Source organism: Aotus nancymaae, unplaced genomic scaffold (assembly GCF_030222135.1).
Source record: "Aotus nancymaae isolate 86718 unplaced genomic scaffold, 86718_ANA_hifiasm-v0.15.2.pri h1tg000036l, whole genome shotgun sequence".
Classification (NCBI taxonomy): Eukaryota; Metazoa; Chordata; class Mammalia; order Primates; family Aotidae; genus Aotus; species Aotus nancymaae.
In genome coordinates, this window is record NW_026988450.1 from 16,593,307 (window position 1) to 16,617,060 (window position 23,754).

At 40.8% G+C, this 23,754-nt stretch overlaps 1 protein-coding gene across 2 annotated transcripts in view; it reads left to right on the forward strand.

Annotated features, from left to right (window-relative positions):
• Positions 1-23,754, forward strand: part of DNAJC5B (DnaJ heat shock protein family (Hsp40) member C5 beta) — an 80,297-nt gene that overhangs the window by 27,485 nt on the left and 29,058 nt on the right. For both annotated transcript variants that reach the window (XM_021670248.2, XM_012463701.3), the window contains exon 3: positions 8,243-8,378. In XM_021670248.2, the coding sequence (XP_021525923.2) occupies positions 8,260-8,378 (119 nt within the window). In that variant the 5' untranslated portion in view covers positions 8,243-8,259. The remainder of the gene's footprint in view (positions 1-8,242; positions 8,379-23,754) is intronic.

Genomic DNA, 23,754 nt, shown 5'->3' on the forward strand with positions numbered 1-23,754 from the left:
AAGTTTTGCATTTTTAGCAGAGACAGGGTTTCACAATGTTGGCCAGCCTGGTCTCTAACTCCTGACCTTGGCTTCCCAAAGTGCTGGAATTACAGGTGTGAGCCACCATGCTCAGCTGAGACCATTGTTTTCAAATAGCAAGTAAGCAATCATGCGAGGAAGAATTCTTACTTTTAAATATAGGATTTCTATTTTTGATGTGCATTTAGCTTTAAGATACATTATTTGGGCTTATGGGAATTTTGTTCCATTAAATGAATTTCTATGGAGGAAGCATAGAAGTAATGACAAAATGGTAAAGCGTATTGATTTCCCCAGTGAATGCCATCCAAAGTGTGTTTGCTGTGTTTAATGATCTAATCTCCTCTGCCCACATTCATTTTCTCAGTTGTGAAAGGACTCTGCCAAGAAAGGCATCATTTGACTTTTTCAATTTTTTCAAAATGCACATAATAGATATAGGTGAAGTTTCTTTTGTTTTGAAAGGAAGACTTCATTTCAACATGAAAAATTTAGATCAGCACTCTTAGGACCCCTGGAATTAGAACTTTTAAAGTTTTTGTTCATTTTGAGTCAGTGCTTATTGTCACTGAGGGGCTGTACCTTCTTTCAGTTACATCCATTATCAAGAGGCACGTGATACCTGGTTTGGTAGTCACTCTATAGAGGTCAATGCTTTTTGTGATATTAATGGCTTTGTCGTGCAGCTAGAAAGTAATTTTAAGTTCAGAAGATTAATATCATGTATTGGATGTTCAAAATTAAATCACTTAATGACTTTGCTCAACAAGATTTTTCTCCCCATTGGATGCTTGATAGATGAGGGACTATAAATAAATAATAAAGACTTAAAATTTGCATAGAAATATTATAATTCAAAAGGTTACAGGAAAAAAAGGAGTTTTAAGAGTTGCACTTTAGATAAGGAATTTAAAAAAGGTTATGGCTCCACTATTTAAGGTTACTTAAGGAAGAGTTTTTATGTTATTATGTTCTCAGGACATAACATCTTTACACCATTAAGGATTTCAATGTATTACTGTATTGAATCTGAAACTAAATATCATAGAAATCAATAATATATGAAGAATCTGGTTTCTAACTTAACAGGGAGGCAGGAAAAGTAGTGCGTTGTTGCTGCTGGAGGCACAAAGCAACCTTGTGGTCTTTTGGTTCCTTCATGTTTCAGTCTGCAGAGTCAGCCATCTACTACCCACATTGACCAACTATCTTTTGCTTGCATTTTAGTATAATGCAAATGGACTTTTTTAAAAAAGTTTCTTCATTAAAAGATGTTGTCTGTCTAAAAGGAAATCTTTGAGAATAGGGCAAAAGAAGATGAAACACACTGAGCTGTCTATACCACCCATTCTGAATATTGATCAATTCATATCATAAAACAAATTGGCTACTGGATTTTGTTTAGCAGGAATAGATTATAATGTGATTCAATTTCTAAATGAAGTGATGACTGGAAAAAAACATCATAAACCAAAGGATTAGCTAGCTACTGTGTCTTCCTGGATGTGAGTTTCTATGTATGAAACTCTCTGAGAAAGGGAATCTGTCCTTTTTTTTCCCCACTGGAAAAGGAAGGGTAGAGAAGCAAAGGTCTAGGGAAGGGAAGGATGGGCTCCAGGCTGTTTCCAGGACTGTTCTCTGGAAGGAGCTGGGAGCAGTCCCCACCTGAACCCATCTTCCCTTTTCTATACCTGGGATAATTTTAAAGGAGGCAGCTTTGGAGAAAAATGTCCACAAAAGGCGAGAGAGGGCTTTGCAGGCTCCCCGGGGCTGCTTTCCTCACCCTGGAAAGGATACTGAACCAGGTCCAGACACCCTCACCTCCAGAAACCTCGCAGTCTTCCTCTGTGAAAAGCATGAATGCTGACGTTAGGCAGCTTTGCTCACGGACATCGGTGTACCCAGTATAAGTGCTGCCCAATGCCAAACCTAACATGCTGTCACCACCCGGTCAGCAGGGAAATAAGAACCAGGAGTTTTGGAATGGAGAGGGGAGGTTTCTTCGTAGATGGTAGGAGCAAGTTTAACAAAGACAAGAAGCACTCAGGGCTATGGCTCCTGTGGTTCCCATGGCCCTGAACCACAGGGCTTCCTGGAGGCGCCACAGGAGGTTTTGACTCAGAGGCCAGGAATCTTCTTTCCTGTGTGGCTTACAAACTGGCTTTCCTGCAGAAGTTCTGAAATTTTTGCATAACCCACACATTCCTCTACTTCCAGCTAACTCTACTTTCCTAACTAACTCCTTTAGGAGCTCCTCTTAGTCCACGTGTGGGCTCAGTGGCTGCGCAGAGGGAAAACACTTGCCACCGTAGCCCTTAGTCCCACTGCACCCTCCTGTAGCCCCTCACCCTGGACAGAGACGCAGGGCTCCTCACGACCTACAACTGGGCACCAGTGCAAGGCTGCTACAATTCAGCATCACCACTATTCAGAGTTCCTGTGAGGATTAGATGAGATACTGGTTGGGGGAAATTACTTGTAAAACATCTTACAAATGTCAAGTGTTACTTCATATGACACTCTAGTAAGAACACGGGCTTTAGAACCAGATAGCTCTAAATTCAAAACTCACCTGTGTGAACCTGGGCAAGTTGCTCTACTTCTGGGAGACTCACTTCCCTCATCTATAAAATGAGATTGCAAAGCAGAGAGGTATATGCCTGTTGCCCTTCAGGGGCTACCAGCCACTTGTCTTCTAAGAGACTTCCTATGACAGCATTGATCACCATATCATGAACTTACCGTGGTCAAAACAGTAAAAGTCTGTCTGGTTCTCAGCCTTGGAAGCTCAACCAGCTGAGTTGGCGGCAGCCAGAGAGCAGGGCCTTGCTAAAGGCCACACTCCCTGCAGCCACGTTCTCTGGATGGGGCACAAACTCTGGATGTCTGTTATTTTAAGAAGGGAAACAGCTATCCTTGGAACCAGACCACTTGTGTCAACATGACCAATTCATGCCCTCCTTGTGGGTGGATCTTGACAAATCATCATCAGATGCCAATTATTTCATTTACCAGGAGATAGAATTGTCCCTGAGGCCAGGGAGAAGAACTGAATCCATGTGACCAATGCCTTCTCTTCCTTGAGGAAGGCTTATATAGAATGCCAGATAATAACCAGAAGGAGGCTTGTGAGCATGGAGTTAGATGAGTCCAATGTTTAACAATGAAGGCTGAAATCCCCGGATGAGCTTCTCTCAAGAGCAACCGCTTGGCCAACGGGGCCTGAGTCCTTTCCCTCCTTCCTTGCAATAGCACTTGGATGGCCCAGCCAGCATTGCCCTCTGCATTTGTTTTTCTCTGCTTGCCTATGTCTGCTCATCCTCCTGAATAACTGACACAAGAAGAGCCTGACACTGTCAGTTATGATTATGCAGTTAATCAGGTTCAATCAGTTTCTATCAGGTCTTGCAGGCCCAGGAGCAATTTATCTCTTTAAGATGATTTTATGATAAGACAGCTTTTTCCTGATCCAGCATGCACTGATCTCCCATTTTAACTGTCAGAAAACCATTTTATTTATCTTACTCCTAAGCTTTTGGGGGTCTCTCTCTGATGCCCCCAAGAACTGATAACAGGATTAAATGCTACGACACATGAAAGTTGTCTTTCTGGCGCATAGGAGGGGCTCAGTAAATTCTAATTCCCTGTTCTCCTTCCCTTTCATGCAATAAAACAGCTCTTAAGACTTTTTATTACAAAGATTAATGGAAAATAAGATTCCAGCCCCTAAGGAGCTGAGAGTATGAAGAGACGTGAGTGAATAATGTTTTGTTGAGCATAACAACCCTGTTGTTCCCAGGCCCACTGGCTGTGGGAACAAATGCTTTCCTGGTATTCATGTAATTCATTCTGCTGTGCTGCTAGACCTCACCTCTACAAATACAGGCCCCCACCTCCCTCAAAATCCTCCCAGAGACGTGCCAGTGTGCAGGTAGAGTTGCAGAGAGGAGCTTTAGTGTCCACCCTTGATCCTCACTATCTCCATTAACATTAGTCCACATCATACCCATTTTAAAATTTGAATCAATGATGTTTTCTTAATCCCAGCCAAAGTATACACAAAGCAACCTAAAGGCACCCCACCACCCAGTTGCCCACCCTCACTCTTCCTGCCCCTTGCTGGTACTGAGTCTTTCCTACATTGTGATTCTGGAACTTCCAAACACTCCAGATATTTCTGAATAACCCTAGGGGGTAATTGCAAATGTTTTCTGAAATGACTCTGAGCCTTCTGTGACCAGCCCTTCTCCTGTCAGGCCTGGAGCCAGGGGAAGGGGTAGGCAGCAGTACTCCCTGACTGTTCTGCCACTTTGTAGCTACATTCTTTGTAGGAAAATGTTGGCCCGGCCTGGCCTGGGTGCTGTCTCTCCCTATGATACAGTTTCAAAGCTGGACATCTTGGTTCCTTTTAATTTTTACAGAGGGCTCATGCAAACATCTCTTCAGTCTCTAAGTTCTCCCCCAGAAGAGCTCAAAAAACATGATACTGGACAGGGCAGGAGACCAGTTGGCATCATCTGGTCTAGACACCCCTCTTCTTTTCTCTGAGCTACATCCCAATCACAATTTCCTCCCTCCTCTTTCAGCCCCCAAACCCAGAAGTCCTCTTTTATGTTGATTTACGCAAATAGATGACCAAGAGAGTCACTGGCCACCAAGGCTGTAAGATCCAAGGTTAGAATAGATAGAAGGTGATAAAATAGACTTTAAAACAACAAAGACCAAAAGAGACAAAGAAGGACATTACATAATGGTAAAATGATCAATGCAACAAAAAGAGCTAACGATCCTAAATATATATGCACCCAATACAGGAGCACCCAGATACATAAGGCAAGTTCTTAATGACTTACAAAGAGACTTAGACTCCCACACAATAATAGTGGGAGACTTTAACACCACATTGTCAATATTAGACAGATCAACGAGATAGAAAATTAACAAGGATATCCAGGACTTGAACTCAGACCTGGAACAAGTAAACTTAATAAACATTTACAGAACTCTCCACCCCAAATCGACAAAACATACATTCTTCTCAGTATCACATCACACCTATTCTAAAAGTGACCACATAATTGGAAGTAAATCACTCCTCAGCAATTGCATAGCATTTCACAGGTTTAAATGAAATATTGGTTGGCTGCTTGTTTGTTATTTTCATCACTTATTCCTTCCTGCCTCCATTGTTAAGCACAATTATTGGCATAAAAGAGGTTTTTAATACCCATTTTTAGACTGCATTCTAGCCTGGGCAGTAGAGCAAGATTCCCGTTCTCTCTCCCTCTTTTTCTTCCTCTTTCTTTCTCTCTTTCATTCTTTTTTCTTTCTTTCTCTCTTTCTTTCTTTCTTTTCTTTCTTTTTCTTTCTTTCTTTCTTTCTTTTTTCTCTTTCTAAAAAAAAAGAATAGATAGAAGGGCTATAATAGAAAAATATGAACCAAGTTCTACAGTAGCAAGTGGTAGTATTGCTTTCAGTTCAGACTTCACCTCTTCTGTGAGGCTGTCCCTCCCAATCCCACTCAAGTTAAGCACTTACTCTTGAATCACCCAGCGGACATTTGCCGAATACCTAATATGTGCCAGGCACAAAGTGAGGCTTCTGATGGCACGATTCCCAAGCAGAATCCTGTCCTCTAGGAGATCCTCCTCTGTTTGATCTCCACTCTTGGTACTTTTCTGATTCTAAACACTAGTTTCATTATTGGCTTACACATTTGAATCCCATATTAGTATGCAACCTCTCTGAAGACCTAGCCCGCACTTTAGTCTTTTGAATAAATTTATTTTGAATAAATACAGTCGTCTGAATAACAACCTTTTGGTCAATGTCAGACTATATACAATGGTGGTCCCGGAAGATTATAAAGGAGTTGAAAAATTATTATTGCCTAGTGACATTGTAGCTATCACAATGTAGTGTGACACATGACTCATGTCTGTGGCAACGCTGGTGTAAAGAAACCTACTGCATTGCTCATTATATAAAAGTGTACAATGATATCCTAGGCCTTCACATTCACTCATCCCTTACTCACTGACTCCCATCCCAAAGAACTTCCAGTCCTTCGAGCTCTATTTGTGCCAAGTGCCCTATGCGAGTGTTTTTTATCTTTTTTAAAAAAATCTTTTATACTACATTTTCACTGTACCTTTTCTGTGTTTAGATATGTTTAGACAAACAAATATTTACCATGGCATTAAAAAGTTGCCTGCAATATTCAATATCGTAACACACTGTACAGGTTTGTAGTCTAGGAGCAGTAGGCTAGACCATATAGCCTTGGCGTATAGTAGGCTCTACTATCTGGCTTTGTGTAAATACACTCTGTGATGTTCACACAGCGACAAAATCCCCTAAGGATGCATTTCTCAGAACGTATCCTCATCGTTAAGTAGTGCATGACTGTAACTGAATTGTCGGCTGTGGCTGTTATCAGAATTCGTGTAGTAGATTATCTTCAGTAAACTGTGTATCTCTTTCCTGGATTAGTGACAGCAAGATCCAAGTAGGAAGCAAACAAAGTGAGTCATAGGGCAGGATGCTCACAAGCATGAAAACTGTGCTGCTCTGTGCCTTGTTAAAATGGATTTTACGACTCTCCATTGATTTATGGGAATCATGACATCTATCTTATTTCATGACATAAATAATGGAAAGGAAATACATTTTTCCCTCAAATTGAAACTATCAAAATGGGTTCTTTTGGATGTTGCATATGGAGAAAAATCGATAAAGCAGACATAACTCTTCTTATCTGTACTAGAAATGTCAAAACAATGCATTTGAATCTATTGGGTTTGAATTTCTTAGTTTATCACTATTACTTCCCCAAAGTAGTCTTTCCCAAGTACCCAGAAGCTACATTCAACTTAAAGGCAGAGTAGGTGCAGTGATTTAAGAAACCATTGTGGATACAATGGTTAGTCTGGCTTGGCGATGCTCAGGGAGCTGCCACTGGTGTTTAATTGAGAGAGTATAATGGCACTTAGGAGTCCTGGTTGACAGTGACCAAAACCTAGCTGAAACACACGAGAAGATATGCGTGTACATTTGTACACGGAGAGGAATTTTATTGGCTCAATCCAAGGAAGGGCTGACAGGCAAACTGTGGTAGGGTAAGAGTTGCAGGTGGACCCAAGAACAACTGGAACCAGGAACTGAACTCCACTGAGGTTTTCACTCTCTTGATTCAAGCCAGCCAACAATACCCAAATGTTACATTGTATAGGTTTCACCATCAGAGAGATTGTTCTACATTTTTAAAATCTTAGGGAAGGATTCTAATTGGTCTGGCTTGGGTCAGGTACTTCCTCCTGGTCGACTAACTGACATCAGGTAAGACTGAGGTGGGTCTCAGGAAAAGCACAAGTTGCAGTGGGGACCTATCCACTCCCCAGAAAAAGGAGAGCTAAACAGGTAACAGGAAAATTATCTACTACAATGATCTCTGGCCAGAACACCCCAAAAGGCGTTTGTTAAGTTGGCCTAGATGGCTCCTAACTCTATATTCTGTAGTCTTAGGATTTGAATTATTATGTTGACTTATTTATTTGACAGGTTGATGTTTTGACTTATATGTACATACATTGTGGAATGGCTAAGGTAAGCTAATTAGCATACACATTAGCTCATTTCTCATTTTGTTGTGTGGTGAGAACACTCAAAAGCTACTCTCGCAGCAATTTTCACATACGTATGTAATATATTGTTATTGGCTATTGTCACCAAGTTGTACAACAGATTACATGAACGTATTCCTACTATTTAACTGAAATTTAGTATAATTTGAACAATACCCCTCAGCCACTGCTTGCTCCATATCCACCACTTCCATTGCTGGCTAAACTTGGAAAATATGTGAAAAAGAAGTTAAGCAAATTCCAGAAAAAACCAAAACATCAAAAAACTCTACATTTGCCTGGCCTGTGAGGATTGATTCTCAACAATTCTGAATTCGCTGGGTGTTTAGATGACATTTTACTTCTACTTAGCCGTGTGGACAAAGCCCTGCTCCATTTGCATGGCTGCCTGTATTCTTTAACACTCGCTTCAGAGCTCTGCTTTTGGCTCTCCTAACCTTTTTCTCCCCTCCTTTTGCAGTTGGTAAACAAATATTCTTCAGATTGTCATTTTACAAAAGGTCAAAAATGAGTTGTCTGCCCCTTTAGAGAGTGGGAAGTAGTGTTCATAACCTTCATGCCTATTTTCTCCCCTTTAGTTTTGCAGCCTTAGAAAATGGCATGTAACATACCTAACCAAAGACAGCGGACTCTGTCAACAACAGGAGAAGCTCTATATGAAATTCTCAGTCTGCATAAGGGAGCATCAAATGAAGAAATTAAGAAAACCTACAGGTACAGAGTTCAATGGTGATATTTCTTGTGCTACTAGTGACAGTTATTTTGTGATTGGCAGGTGCCTCCGTTAACGACACAAGCTTCTTGCCAAGACCAGGTAATCCAAATTTTAGATCCAATGTTCCCTGCTCTACAACATAGGAGTTAGGAAGAGACAGTCATAACCTTGATTTTATGAAATAATTTACTGATGATGCTGGGCCTTAGGAAAGGGCAGCCTGTGTCTTAGACTTGGAAGAGAGAGAGATAAAGAGAGAGAGAGAGAAGGAGAGAGAGGGAGAAGGGAGGAGAGAGAGATAAGTGAACCAACCACAATCAATTGCTGTCTTTTTTTTGCTTTTGGGGACAGATTCTCACTTTGTTGCCCAGACCAGAGTGCAATGGCACAATCTTGGCTCACTGCAACCTGCACTTCCCAGGTTCAAGTGGTTCTCCTGCCTCAGCCTCTCAAGTAGTTGGGATTACAGATGTGTACCACCACTCCCGGCTAATTTTTGTATTTGTTTTAGTAGAGACGAGGTTTCACCATTTTGGCCAGGCTGGTCTCGAACTTCTGACCTCATGTGGTCCACCTGCCTCGGCCTCCCAAAGTGCTGGGATTATGGGGATGAGCCACTGCACCCAGCCAACTGCTGTCATTTAACCCATCTAATATAGCATCACTGAATCAGGTAGAGGAATTCTTTTTTAATAAAAGGAGTTTGGTGAAATGCTGTATTTGTAAGCTGTACTTCTCAAGCCCTTAAGTTTGATCTTTTATATTTAATCTTCTTCCAAGTTAACTATTTTTGGAAAACTTTGAAATGTCTTTTTAAGTACCCAAGGAATAAAAATATATTAAGGGAGAAATGCTACCACTGTAACCCAAACATCTGAGGGAAGATGTTTGAAAATTAGTCAAAGGGACAAATCCCCAAGTCAAACCACAAAAAACTCATCTCTAGACCGAAGTCTAGAAAGGCCTATCAGTGATGGAAGAAACACTGGTTCCCAGCTTCCTGCTATATGAGACTTTCTGCCCTGGTACTGTAGTATGTCAGTCCTCTAAGGATGCCATCATGAGTTTAATGAATTTCTCAAAACTCTGATATTTGTCACACTGAGAAAGCATGTAGCCTGTCTGATACTTGTCTTGACAATATTTTGGTACCTTTTAGGACATTTTGAGGTATTTAACTGTCTGTTGGCTAGTTGGAGGAAGAAAGATGTGTAGACCGTAACCACCTTCTGGACAGGGAAGCTGCTTTCAGAGAGAGAAAATTTTTCCAAGAGAGTATTTGTTTGTTTGTAAGTTTAGAAATGGGGCCTTACTCTGTCACCCAGGCTGGAGTGCAGTGGTGTGATCATAGCTCATCACAGTCTCGAACTCCTGGGCTCAAGCAATCCTCTTGCCTCAGCCTTCTGAGTAGCTAGGACTTCAGGCTAGCTACTCAGGCTATCAGGACCACCATGCCTAGCTATTTTTTTTTAATTAGTTTTTAAAAGAGATGGGTTCTTGCTTTGTTGTCCAGGCTGGTCTTGAACTCCTGGCTTTAAGCAGTACTCCCTCCTTCGTCTCCCAGAGTGCCAGGAGTGCTTTGACAGTTTCACATTGAAGCCTAAAGTTGCTAAGACTCAGGTTATTTCTTACACATAGTTTTAAGTGGATGAAACAACCAGAAACTTTTGACTTGTGATACTCTACCGTGAAGGACATGGTGATAACAGAAATAGTGGAATAATTTGTGCTTGTAAACATTTAAGATTCACTTGTGGGTTTCGGTGACTGATGAATAAACTGTTTTCCAACTTGCAAGAAAAGAAATGTTAAGTACAAAATTCATTTCCTTATTGTAGAAAATTTGCAAATTACTAAAACTGAAGGCAATCATTTATCCATAATCCTACCTACCTCTAGTGATAATTATCATCGATATTTTGTTTCCTTCTAGGCTTCTTTTCCTATCTAGAAAAGACATTTAAAAATCAGGTTGTATTCATCTATATTCTCGAACTACCTCTTTTTTTAACAAAGCTTTATGGAAATATCTTGATGTTATTAAATAGTCTGATTTTTAATGGCTGTGGTTTACGACTATTTGGTAATTTATTTAATCACCTTGTAAGTTATTATTAAACATGTAAATTCTTTTACTTATTCCTTATACTTAATATCCTATACATATATTATAATGCATATTTTCAATTACTGATTTTTTATGAGGTATAAAGCTATGCCTTTATATGGTAAAAGGATCAACATATAAATAAAAGTTCCAGATTTTAATCAGTTACTTCTTGATTTAGTCTTGAATTAAGTTTTTTAAACCTATCTGTTTTTTCTTACTGTACTGAAGTTTAAAATTAGGCAAATTTGTTAGTCATTTCTTTTATGACTTTTGTTTTACCTATTATGGTTAAAAGGTAACTCAGCCTTGTTACAATTACAACACTATAAAAATATTCACCTTGTCTGCTTCTAGCACATTTATGATTTTGCTTTGACACTAAATCTTTGATCCAATTGGAGTTTATTTTGGCATAAGTGATGAGGTAGAAACCCAGATCTAATATTTTTCCAAATCCTTAGCCAACTAATACTTATTGAGTCTCTATTTTTATCTATTAACGGGAAATTCTTTGGCTTTGGATTGGAACCTTCATCATGTGCTATAGGAACCAAAATGCCTTTAAGAAGCATGTTTTGAAGGAAAAATGACAACGGTGCAACTTGGAACCACATAGTTACATGGAAATGGTAGAGTCTGATCAAAGTCAAAATCAATCTTCTAGTTATATTTTCCTTAAGATGCTAGCTAGAGAAAAGTCTTTGCTGTTTCATTTTGCCCTAGACCTATCCAGAGGAGTGTGCCTGGGAGCTGCCCACCCCTGTTGATGGACACTCCTGTTGGTGGATGTCTTTGACTGAAGATCTCTGAACTTGACTCTTAAGGCTTCAGGCTGGGACACTGTGCTGGGGAGGGGAGGTGGGCGGGAATGCCCTAATTGCACCATCAGTTAATTAATTTTTGTAATACCTACAAAAATGTCCCCCAAAATGAGGAGGGGAAAAAAAGTGACATCAAACTTCCTTTTAATTTTTAAAATCCACTTTACAAATGTGACTTTTAATTGCCTTTATTAATTTTGTAAGCTAAAATTTCAGGTCATATGTTAATTGAGGCATTAATTATGCTGAGTTGTTTGCAAGTTTAATAATTACAACATAAAGTCTATTCATGTAATTAGTGTCTTGCTATTAATTTTGTTTTAATGTCATACAAATATTATTTTTTCAGGTGATTAGGGTACTAGTATGCTGCCAAAAGCATCTACTTCTCCCTAAATTACACATTTGTATTCTGCAAGTTATTCAAAATGTATGAGCAAGCTGGAAATCTACTGAGAATATCATTCTTATATTCTGGGTTCTGGATCAAAGCAGTCACAATATAGTGAAATTAAAAGTTAGTAAAATTTAGTAAAATTACCAACTGTTGAATCCATACACTACTTGGCCAATGTTATAATCTTTGGCTGTGCTTGAAAACAAGGCTGAGTTAGAAGACTTCTTTCTTCTTTTACATTTCATGTTTCATAAGATAATATATTCATTTGATTAAAATGAAAACAGGTATATAAAGAAGTCTTTCTCTTACCTCATATCCCCCAAGTCACTTCCCCAGGGGAAACAATATTATCACTTCTTTGTGTACCCTTCTAAAGAGGTCTTACGCCTGCATAAGCATATATAGGCCGGGCACAGTGGCTCATGCCTGCAGTCCCAGCACTTTGGGAGGCCGAGGCAGGTAGATCACTTGAGGTCAGGAGTTCAAGACCAGCCTGGTCAATATGGCAAAACCCCATCTCTACTAAAAACATAAAAATTAGCTGGGTGTGGTGTCACATGCCTGTAATCCCTGCTGCTCAGGAGGGTGAGGCACAAGAATTGCTTGAACCTGGGAGGCAGAGGTTACAGTGAGCCAAGAGCCGAGATCATGCTGCTGCACTCCAGCCTGGGCAACACAGTCAGACTGCGTCTCAAAATAAAAAAATAAACAAGCATGTATACAGGACTTCCAGCCTGAGCAAGATGGTGTAGACTTTTCTATTCCTGCTAAGCACAACTAAAAACCTTGGAAAAAACACAAGAGACAACCAAAAGAGAACTCTGAAAGGTAGAAAGAGGAAGGTTAGTTTGTCAGAAATCCCAGGTCACAGCATCAGGGCATCTTATAATCCCTTCCACCCCAACCCAGCAAAAGAGAACCCAGGCCCAGCTTTTCCCAATACCCAGTCTAGCAAGAGAAGGCATCCAGGTAGCCTTATTCTTCCTCCAAATTGAACAGAAGTCCTGCCAACAATGCTAGACAAGCCCCGTGAAACAGCAAGGGTACCAACGGAAAGCCTCCCATCTGCATCTTGCCGGGAAAGTGCTCTCTTTTCCCACCACCAGCCTGGGACTCCTCTCTCTCACCTAGAGACCTCACTTGACAGAGGGCAATTAGTAAGGGAGATTCCACCACAACAAGCACCCAGCCCAGGAAATGCTTTTGTCCCTGCAAGCTGGAGACTCCCTTCCTTCACCTAAAGGCACCTGGCTCCTCAGCTACTACCAACAAGGAGTGTGGAGAGCCTCAGAAGCAAGAGACAAACCAAACCAACCAAAGAAGCACTGTAAAGACTCTTAAAGGTGGATTGTTACTGGAACCACTCACAAAAGTAGGCTAGAACCTACTTGCTAACCCTAAAGAAGGGGACTGCCTGCTAAAATAAAACAATTTAAATAGAACCCAGAATCTCCCAACATGACAGTCAAAATACCCAGATACAATCAAAATCACTCATCCTACAAAGAAGCCAGGAGATCACAACTTGAATAAGAAAAGACAATCAGTTAACTCCCATGCTGAGATGAACCAGATGCTGGAACTGTCTGCAAAGAATTTTAAAGCAATCATCAGAAAAAATTTAACAAGTAATGACAAATTCTCTTGAAGCAAGTAAAAAAAAAAAAAGGAAATTCTCAGTGAAGAAATAGAAATTACAAAAAAGAACCAAATGGAAACTATAGAACCAAAAAATAACATAAATAATAAAACTAACTGTATGAGCTTAATAGTACAGTGGAGATGACAGAGAATAGAAGCTGGGGACAGATCAACAGAATGTGCCTGATTTTGACAACCAATAAACAATAAACTGAAAACAGAGTCTCAGAAACCTGTGGGATGATAAAAAGATCCAACATTTATAGCATTGGCGTCCTAGAAGGAGAGAAGTAAGAGAATGGACTAAAAGAGTACTCAAAGAAGTAATGGCTGGAAATTCCCCATATTTGGCAAAAGAGAGAAACCTACAGATTCAAGAGGCTGAGAGAACTCCAACAGGATAAACCCAAGGAATCTATGCTAAGATACATCATAATTAAACTTCTAAAAACTGAAGACAAAGGAAAAAATTTTGAAAGCAGACAGGAAGAAACAATGCATGGCCAAACGCCCATTTCAATGGCAGTGTATTTCTCATCTAAAGCAACAGAAGCCCGAAGGAAATGACAAAACGTTTTTCAAGTTATGAAAGAGAAGAAGTGTCAGCAGAAAATTCTGTATCTGGTGAAACTATATTTCAGGAGTGAAGGGGAAACACATTCTCACATAAAGGAAATCTAAAAGAATTTGTCACTAGCAGATCTTCTCTTAAAGATGGCTAAAGGAAGTTCCTCAAAAGAAAGGAAATGACAAAGGAAGGAATCTTAGATGATCAGAAGGAAGGAAAGAACAAGGGAGAAAGCAGAAATATGGGTAAATATAAAAGACTATCCTTTTCCTCATGCGTTTTCTAAATTATGTATGATGATCGGTACAAACTTTGTAATACCATCTGAAACTCTAGACAATGACATTTAAAAATGGGAAGATAAAAAAGCGAAGGTGAGAGTAAGGTTTGCACCTTCACTCAAACTGCTATCAATAGATTGCAATGTCACGCACACGTGCACATGTATAGTACCCAGTGACTGGGAAAACCGTGCAAGATAACACACTCCAAAACACCACAAATAAATGAACATGGAATCCTAAAAATGTTCTTACCCATAGGAAGAAAAAAGGACCAGAAGGATGAGAAACAAAAGAAACAGAAAACTTAAAATCTATTTCAACAGCCTATCATCTCCCCAATTGTCCAAGTTCCATTATCTAAAACTTGTAACCTTAAGCCCTCGCATAACAATTATCTGGTGCAAACAGCCTAAGCATATATGTTATATTTTCCTTTCTTCTACACAAGGTGGCGTGTTATCCCTCCCGTACTTTGTACCCTCTTAACAATATATCTTAAAGGTAATTCCAAGGAATGATCAGTTCATGAAAGGTTTCCTCATTCTTTTCACAGTACCATGTAGTATTCCATGACATGGATGTCCCATGACTTAATTAGTTTCCTGTTGATAGATATTTAGGTTGTTTCCCATCAAGGCTGTCTTTTTAAAACCAACTTTTCACTTCTCAGAGAGGGAAACACCATATCCCAGAAGGGTAGACAGAGATGGGGAAAGGAAACAATCTTGGTTCCTGTTTCCTTTTCAATATATGCATGTCCTGATCCAAAATTCCTGGAGCAAGGACCTCATGGACCCAGTCAGGTCAGATGCCCATCCATGTCTAACCAGCTCTGATTTAGGGAATCAAACTCCCCACTACCACTTAGCAAGGATGTGCGATCCAGCTTTTACTGGAAGGGAAAGGGACAATGTTTTCTAAGAAAGGGGATGAAGTGGGGAAGGAAATTATCAGTATCTGTAGTTCTTCATTCTTTTACAGAATTACCATAAACAGCAGCCTCAAAGACCTATCTCAGTCCCTCCCTGTCTACTTGTAGAGCTTTATCATAGAGTCTTCCCATGAATAAAGCACCTTTTTCCTATATCATCTGAAACTTAACCATACTTCATTAGTCATCTGATAAAATGGAGTCCCCAGCTACCTCAAAGGACAGCTGGGAAAAGTGACAAGAGGAAGTCTTTTACTGTGCCAATCCATCAGACACCGAAGCTCTTGCCTTATTGAAACTTTGTGAAGAAAAATGAGATCATTATTTTTCAAGGGATGTCAAGCTCTTTGTGGCAAAGCACAGTGAAAATACCAGGTACTACTGTGAATGAACAAATATCCAAGTCTAAAATTATCCTGCCCTTTGGTGCTACTGTTCAAAACCCATTTATCTAGCATAAGATGAATTTGTGATCCAACTTAAAAGTGACATATCACAGCATGAAACTCATGGTATGAGTCTCATCCAGGGCCGTCATTACAGAATAAATCTGCCTTTAGCATTGCAGAGCATAATCATCCCAAAGGGGATAAAGTCTAAGGCTCATTTAATCCAATTTTATCATTGCTGGATCATGCCACTTAATCTGACCAGTGTTTGCATGAGATAAGCAAATATTTTACCCTCTTCTCCCACTACCTAAAAGTCTTAAGTCTCCCCGTTATGATGCTGTCTGAAGGAGACTCATTTGAGTCAATCTTTGAAAATACAGATAGACCCGGAATGACTAAGAGGTTACCCATCATTCATACATTTGTCTGAACTTTAAACTGGCATGTTTTGCCTTTCCACCTAATTTAGATATTGCTCCAAGACCCAACAGGAATTCTGAGTTAGGAAGCTGGTGAAGGAGGTGAGGAGGAGGAAGAATCGCTAGTGGACAGTGGGACGATTGAACAACTGGGGAAATGGGAGACTGCTGAAATAAGGAACTCAAAGATTGTTCTCTATATAACCTCAATACTCCGACTCAAGACCCTTTCAAGTGACTTGAGAACTTAGGTTCACTGCAGAGCCTCTGCCATCCTTCTAGGAGTCTCCTATGAGGAAGTCTTCTGGGGCCTGAGAGCCAGTTCATCTCCATGTAGTGGCATTGTCTACTAAGCCATGTTACCACCCTGTAGCTGATGCTGCTTTGCCATTTGCTATGTGGGCACATCCACGGTCACTGCTAGACACAACCCTGGGTGCTAGACTCTGCTGCTTCAGCTCCCTTGCCACTCAGCTGCACCACCCTGCCAGGCATGGTAGGCATAGCAGGTGCTCCTTACCAACCACTGAGTTCCCAAGTCCTCTGACCACTCCTTCAGGCCCAGAAGCCTCTTCTGCTGTTTACCTTGAGAGCCGAGGGAGCACCAAAGTCTGCTGGGCTGTGCCACTGGCACGGGTGAGGTTGGTGTAAGGGATGGCTCCCTTCCTCCTCTTTGTGATATGCTCTGTTAGAGCCCCCTGTGAGTTCAAAGTGTGGTAGAAAAGCTCCTTCCAATTTTTCTTCTAGCTCTTTTTTTCTATAGGACCCAGAGACGTGCTCGGGGGTGAGCCAGACACTAGCAGTAATGTCACTCCACTTAGACCCTCAATCTTATCCAACAGATCCCCCTGCTCCTGTGTCAAGGTCATCACACCTGGCTCTTTCTTTCCTAGGATGCATTCTTTTCCAGAAGTTTCTACAGCTCCCTCCCTCCCCAGCATCAGAGAGGTTTGTGTCAGGCTGTCCCACTGGTTCTTTAGACATACCCAGCTGGGGCTGCCACAGCCATGGCTTGGATTCCTTTCTGGAAGCCTCTTTAGCTCTGTGGGACTTCTAGGAGGCCACTGCTACCTGCTTTCCAAACATATCCTGATGTGCCCTACCCGTAAGCAGTGAACAACCGGCGGCAGTGACTCACAGAGCAGCCCTGCCATATTCCTGCAGCAAGGCCACCTGATCCAGCATGGAAGGTGGTAAATAAAGTGTGCCGTTATACTGTTTGTTGCTCAGCAAGAACTGTGGGTGCGTGATTCGATTTCCCCTTTTCTTGTTGGCACATAAAGGACCTTCACTCCAAAGTGGTTAGATTGTTGATCCATACTGCTACCTAATGATAGCAGAAGCCAAGAAGGCTGATCAGAGCATGTAGCAACAACCAGTATGTCTAGAGTCTCTGATACTGTCAATGGCTTTATTCCAGTAAGTGTTGTTCATTATTCAACGAATGTGTATTGAGCACCGCCTCTGTGTTGGCCACTGTCCTAGGTACTGAGAAAATAGCAGAGAACAAAATAGAGCAAATCCCTGCTTCCTTAAGCCTGTTTTAAATAGGGCCAAGGGAAGGGGAGACTTAATAATGAACAAATAAGTTAAACACACAGCATATCAGCTGTTGCTAAATGCTGTGAAGAAAAGCAGAGCAGAGTGTTCAGAGTGTGCTGGAAGTTCCATATTCTCTTTGAGATGTTCACATAGACTTTAGCACTAAAATCATTCAATTGCAGTGCATTCTAAGTATAATGTAGCAGTTAAGAGCACAGGATATTTCTGAGTGTGGTGGCGCATGCCTATAGTTCTAGCCACTCAGGAGGCTGAGGTGGGAGGGTCTCTTGAGCCCAGGAGTTTGAGGCTGAAGTATGCTATGACTGAGCCTGTGAATAGCCACTGCACTCCAGCCTGAGCAACGAAGCAAGATCCCCTAACTAAAAAAAGAGTGCAAGTTATTCGGAAAGATCTGAATTCAGCTCACTTTTCTCAGCCTCATTCTCTTCCTAAGTAAAGTGCAGATAATCATCTGATCTCAGAGGGTTGTGGAGGATTACATGAGATAATGCATGCAAAATGCTTAGCCCAGGTCTGGCACATGGGTACTGGGTGCTACAAAGGATACACAAGAGTCTGAGAGTCAACCCTACAGAACAGCAGTTTCCAAACTCAGCTAGGGCATGGGCACAGGGTGACATGCCAAGAAGTGTGAGTGTGTGAGTGAGAGAGAATGGAGAGAGAATGTGTGTGTGTGCTCATGTGTGTATAGGGGTATTTAGATTATGTGATATTTAGATTCCATTGAATACATTTTTTAAAATGTTACAACTGTTTTATTTTAACATGCCAATGTCTATAATATGCTGAAAATTATATTCTTTGCATCTGTTTAATCTTATAAAAAATTTTAGATGCCGAAACAATTTTTAGATACCAAAAAAAATTTAGATACCAAAAAATGTTGAAGGGGCACAGTTTCTCAATATTATTTTAAGGGGTGTCTAGGCAAAAAGAATTTAACTGGGGATGGGGAGGACAGAAGAAACTCAAACATCCCATGCAGAGTGATGACAAGGAGGCATTCAGGTGGCTTCTGGGAGTGGCGGCCTGTGGGGACGCAGCCGAGCATCTTCCTGAGGCCTTCCATTTGCTCCAAGGCCCACTGCAATTCCCTTGCTGCTTTTCTGCCTTTCCCACTCCATCAGTTCCTTGAGGGCAGACATTGTGCCTGGTCTTTCATTGTGCTTCCAGCCCTAGCACTATGCTAGTATTTGCTTAATTCCAAAAAGGAATTGGAAAACAGAAAATGTCTGATTACAGTCTCAGCTTCTTCAGGACCATTTCTCAAATAATTAGTTTGGTCACTTTGCTGAACAAGGAGTTATTCACTGACCCAGTAAACAGGGGAAGGGTGGATCAGCAAGGCAAAATAACAGCTTCCATTTGGGATCCAGAGCATTTTGTATGATTCTGGGACTCTCAAGTGAAAAGTAGTTAGGGGATAAGAAAATAAAACCTGTAAAAAAACAGCCAGTTATGCAATTTAGACAGTGTGTCTTCAGTGTTTAAAATCTCATTTGTAACATAAACATTGTTTTTTATTTACACCAATACGTACATTTTTGAAGTAGGCTAGAAACAAGATTAAGATGCCCAAAAGTGAGGCTGACTGGTTTCTCTGGCATGCTGGGTGCAAAAGCCTAACAAAATGCTGGGTAAGAAATCATGCAGAGACCTAGCTCTTTCTTGGCTCCTTAGAGAGCCACAAAATCAGAGTGAGGCTGGATGTGGTGGCTCTTGCCTGTAATCTCAGTAATTTAGGAGGCCAAAGTGAGAGGATCAGTTGAGCCCAGGAGTTTGAGGCTGCAGTGAGCTATGATCATGCCACTGTACTCCAGCCTGGACAGAGCAAGATCCTGTCTCTAAAGAAAACAAAACTCTAAATAGAGACATTAACTTTTAGCCAGACATGGTGACATGTGCCTGTGGTCCTAGCTATTTGGGAGGCTGAGGTGGGAGGATCTCTTGAGCCCAGGAGTCTGAGGCTGCAGTGAGCCATGACTGCACCACTGCACTCCATCCTATGTGGCAGAGTGAGACCCTGACTCAAAAAAAAAAAAAAATCAGAGTGAACTAGTTTTGCACATTAGCACTTGGTTCTCCGTGCCTCATGGATAAGCTTAATTTCTCCTTGTTGACAAGGTACGAAGTATTCTGATTCACATGACAGGAAACTCAACTGCCTCTTCTATTTCATTTGACTTCACATGAAACTTACTAGAAATTGTCTTCTAATTCTGCAGAAATAAGTTGCCTCAGAGTAGACCAAAGTGAGGCAAATTCTGTTTTCAAAAGGAGCAGAAAAGAGTGTCATTTCCATAATGATCTGTGGCAACCCCAATCTGTGGTGCTTTTATCCATCTTTATTAGCAATTACAGGTGAAAACAGAGGCTGCTTATGAATAAAGTGTAAATGTCAGGGGAATGAATAGCTAATAGAAGAATTGTAAATATTTACAAGGCAGAGTGATGATTCAAGCTCACAAGATTAATTGATGATGTGAATCTCTATCAAGCACTAATTTGTTTCCTGAGTTCTAAAACCTTCCACTGAAAGGAAGAGTATGTGAGGCCATACTCACCTACAGCCCACCTGGAAGAGTTGTCTTCCAGGTGGGCTGCGTAACCTTCCTCCCCCCTCGTCAAGTCTTCCACTGGATCGGGCCTCTTTGTTCTTCATTCAGTGTCAACCTCAGTCATTCCTGGGTGCTGGAATCATTATGATCAGTAACTTTTTCACTCACTCATTCACTCCATATCTATTTAGTGTTCGATAATTATTTATATTATACTATGAGAGATGAATATGCATATATATTCATTTTATTCATTAATATGAACACTATGCTCAAGTTAATCTGTCCCACTCACTATACTCTCCCTTGTTTTGCTTGTCTTTGAGACATATCTTTTCAACTTTATTAAATTTTACTGTATATAATAAGCTCTTTAAATGGTAGAAACTATATTTATGTACCTACTCAAAGGCAAGCAAAAGGAGGGAGGCTGTGGTGGGAAAAATAGTTCAACTTGAACATAGCCTTCATATTAAAAATGAAAGTGAATGTTTGTTACATCATTCATTCCTGCCCCAGGCACTATGCTGGGTGCTGAGAATTCAGCGATAAGCAAAGCATGATCACTGAGCCCACCAGCTTGAGGTCTGGCAGAGGAGACAAATCAATCAAATGATCACAAATGAGTATGTAATTACTGATAAGTTAAGTGCTCTGGAGGAAAAATCATGGTTCCGTGAGCATATAAAACAAAGATAGCAGTTTGGGAGGCTGCCGTGGGCAGATTGCCTGAGCCCAGGAATTCAAGAGCAGCCTGAGCAACATGGCGAAATGATGTCCTACAAAAACATATGAAAAATTAGCTAGGCGTGGTGGCACAGGCCTGTAGTTCCAGCTACCCAGGAGGCTGACTTAGGAGGATCACCTGAGCCCTGGAGGCCGATGCTGCAGTAAACCATAATTGTGCCACAGCACTCTAGCCTGGGTGACCGACCCTGTCTCAGAAAACAAAGCAAAAAAAAACAAAAGATAGCTGATCTGGACTAGGGGTTAGAGAAGACTTCCCCGAGAAAGTGAATGTAGTCTTAATTTTAGCACAATTAATGTCAATTTATATTGAAGGTAACCCCCCAAAAAGCCAGAAGGACAATCTCAAGAGCCATAATCAGTCATTAACAGCAAAAATGGTAAAAATAACCAACATTTATGGAATGCTTACTTGGTACCAGGCACTGTGCATAGCAATTTGTATTCATTATTCTGTTTTGTTCTCAATCTCCGTACTGTAGGTACTATAATTATCTACATTTTACATTTGAAGAAACTGAAACTTAGAATGGTAGGTTAAGCAGCTGTTCAAAGTCACACGGCGGTAAGCAGTGGAGCTGATATGACACTTGGGTTGTCTTACTTCAGAACCTACGACTCTTAACTACCGTATTCTCTGAGTTTAGAACAGCTACCGTGATTTCAAAGGATGTAAAGGCCAGAATCTGAGTGATGAGCCATACCAGAGCCTAGAGCAATGTCCATGCTGAGAAGGAAGACTGGGAATGAAATTCAGGGTTCTTGGGCCCAGACTGGGATTTTAAGACAGAGGAAGGAGGAGGGATCCAGAATGGGCACAGAGCCTCAAGTTCAGGGCAGTGGGGGAGAATGGATTCACTCTCATCAGACCCTGGGGATGACTACTCATCTCGTGAATGGGGTGTCTGTCTTTGCACTAGGGATAGAAGTAGTTTTTGCTATTCACTGGCAAGGTTTTATACATCTGATGGTTATAAGACTAAGATTTGAAAAAGGGAGTCCTCATACGTTCTAAGGTAATGCAATGCACCTCTTTCTGGCAATACAAACTGGTAAATCCAACTGCTTCGTAAGTAATCTGCTGATAAAATCACGTCATTATTTAGTGTCTGTTACCTGTCATATACTCCGCAACCTAGGCAATTGATAAATAATTGGTGAATAAATGCATGCCTAATAGCATAAATGAATAAATCTATGAGAAAAAAATGGTGCTTGTATTCCTGAGTGCTTTAGCAATGGGCATCCAGTCAAATAATCTAATGTGGTAATTGAAAGAAATTATGTGAACATAAATTTACAAGCAAAATCATGAGGATGCAACACTGTCAGACCCCATTGAAAATTGTGATACATCTAAGTGATGTCAAAATGTTCCTTAAGTTTGCTTTATGTCTATCAGTTTTCTTGAAACATAAAGGCAAATAATAAAAGCATACTTTCAAAGATAGATATTCTATAAGATTTGATATATTTTATTGAAATTAGTGTAGATATTAAAGCTATCAATAGGTAGCTTTAATCAATGCATAGCTATCAATAGATAATTATATCAGTGAAAATGGTGGAAAAAAAACTCCAAAACTCCACACCTCAATGAAATCAATGAATATCTGACAAAAACTGTCAGGATCAACTTTTTGGAATCTGGAAACTGACCAAAAGCTTTCAGCAACCAGGGTGCACTTATTTTTAAAAAAGTTAAATATCAGTAACAATAGCAAACTTTGCAGCATTTTAACTTGCCCTAGTCCCATACCTGCTCCCCAGTAGCCTTGAAAATAACCCCACGTTACCAGTACAAATACTAGTCCTCATACCAGATGGATCAGAAAAGTCTTCATTTACAAAGAATTGTCACTGGTTGATCTGGCTGGTGGCTCCCTGGAAAACCTGCTCCAAAGCCTTGTCTTATCTCATGTGAATCAGAACTTATCCAATACTAAAGCTGCTATCTGGAGTCAGGAGAGTAGTTGGTGAAACATTCATAGACAGATGTTTCAGTCACTGCTATGACCGAACAGACAGTCACGGCCAGCCTAGTCCTAAAGAGGAGTAATCTTCTTGCCTCCGACAGAAGAGGTGGGAAAGACTGATGCAATTATGCACAAGTGTAGAGGTAGAAGGCTGTGGAGGACTTTCCGTCCAACAACTTTTTTATTCTTTTGAAGTACTAAGTGAGGTTCTCTGTTGAGAGAAGGCAAGAGCATGAGGAAGGATCAAGGATAAGTGTGAGATGTTTGAACACCTGCCTTAGGAAACAAGAACAGAAACATACTGAGATCAAGCAAAAGGATTGGCAAGCAACATGAAAGACCAGTTCAGGTAGGAAAGTGTGTGCCTTTATTGGCTCCAGTTTGCATGGTTGTGTAATCTTCTCAGCAATACTGGTCAGCCCAGAAACAGGAGTGGAATTAGTGGGTGGCTAGTGTCATCTTCTTGGGGGTGAAACAGGAAATCAGAATGAGTAAGGAATTGAGTAAGATGGTTTGAGTAGCATTCAAGTGCATGAACACCAGATTCAGCCTGTATAGTTACGGAAATTGTCAGTGAGACTGCCAGTCTAGAAAAATAGGTCCTATCAAGTTTAAAAAGCGAGTTTGGAGAAAACTGGGTTTAGGAAGAATAAGAAAGTGAGAGCTTGACATAAAGAATCAGAGGATAATGCTATTTGTTTTTGCACTGAGATAACTAAAAGACTAGAGACACTGGGAACCTGATAAGAGCTATTGGCAGGGACTGCCTCTGAAAACTACCAAGACCTGCTTAGAGCTTTGTCACTGGAGCTTAAGCCAGGAGCCGGCAGGAGGAAGGCCTACAGAGAGCAAGTGCTTGCTGAGAGCTTTGACTAGAACCAGTGGTGCGAGCTGCTATGGAAAGTAAGAGACAAGATATCAGGCTGAGGAAGTCTATATAGCCATTTATCCAACACCCCAATCTT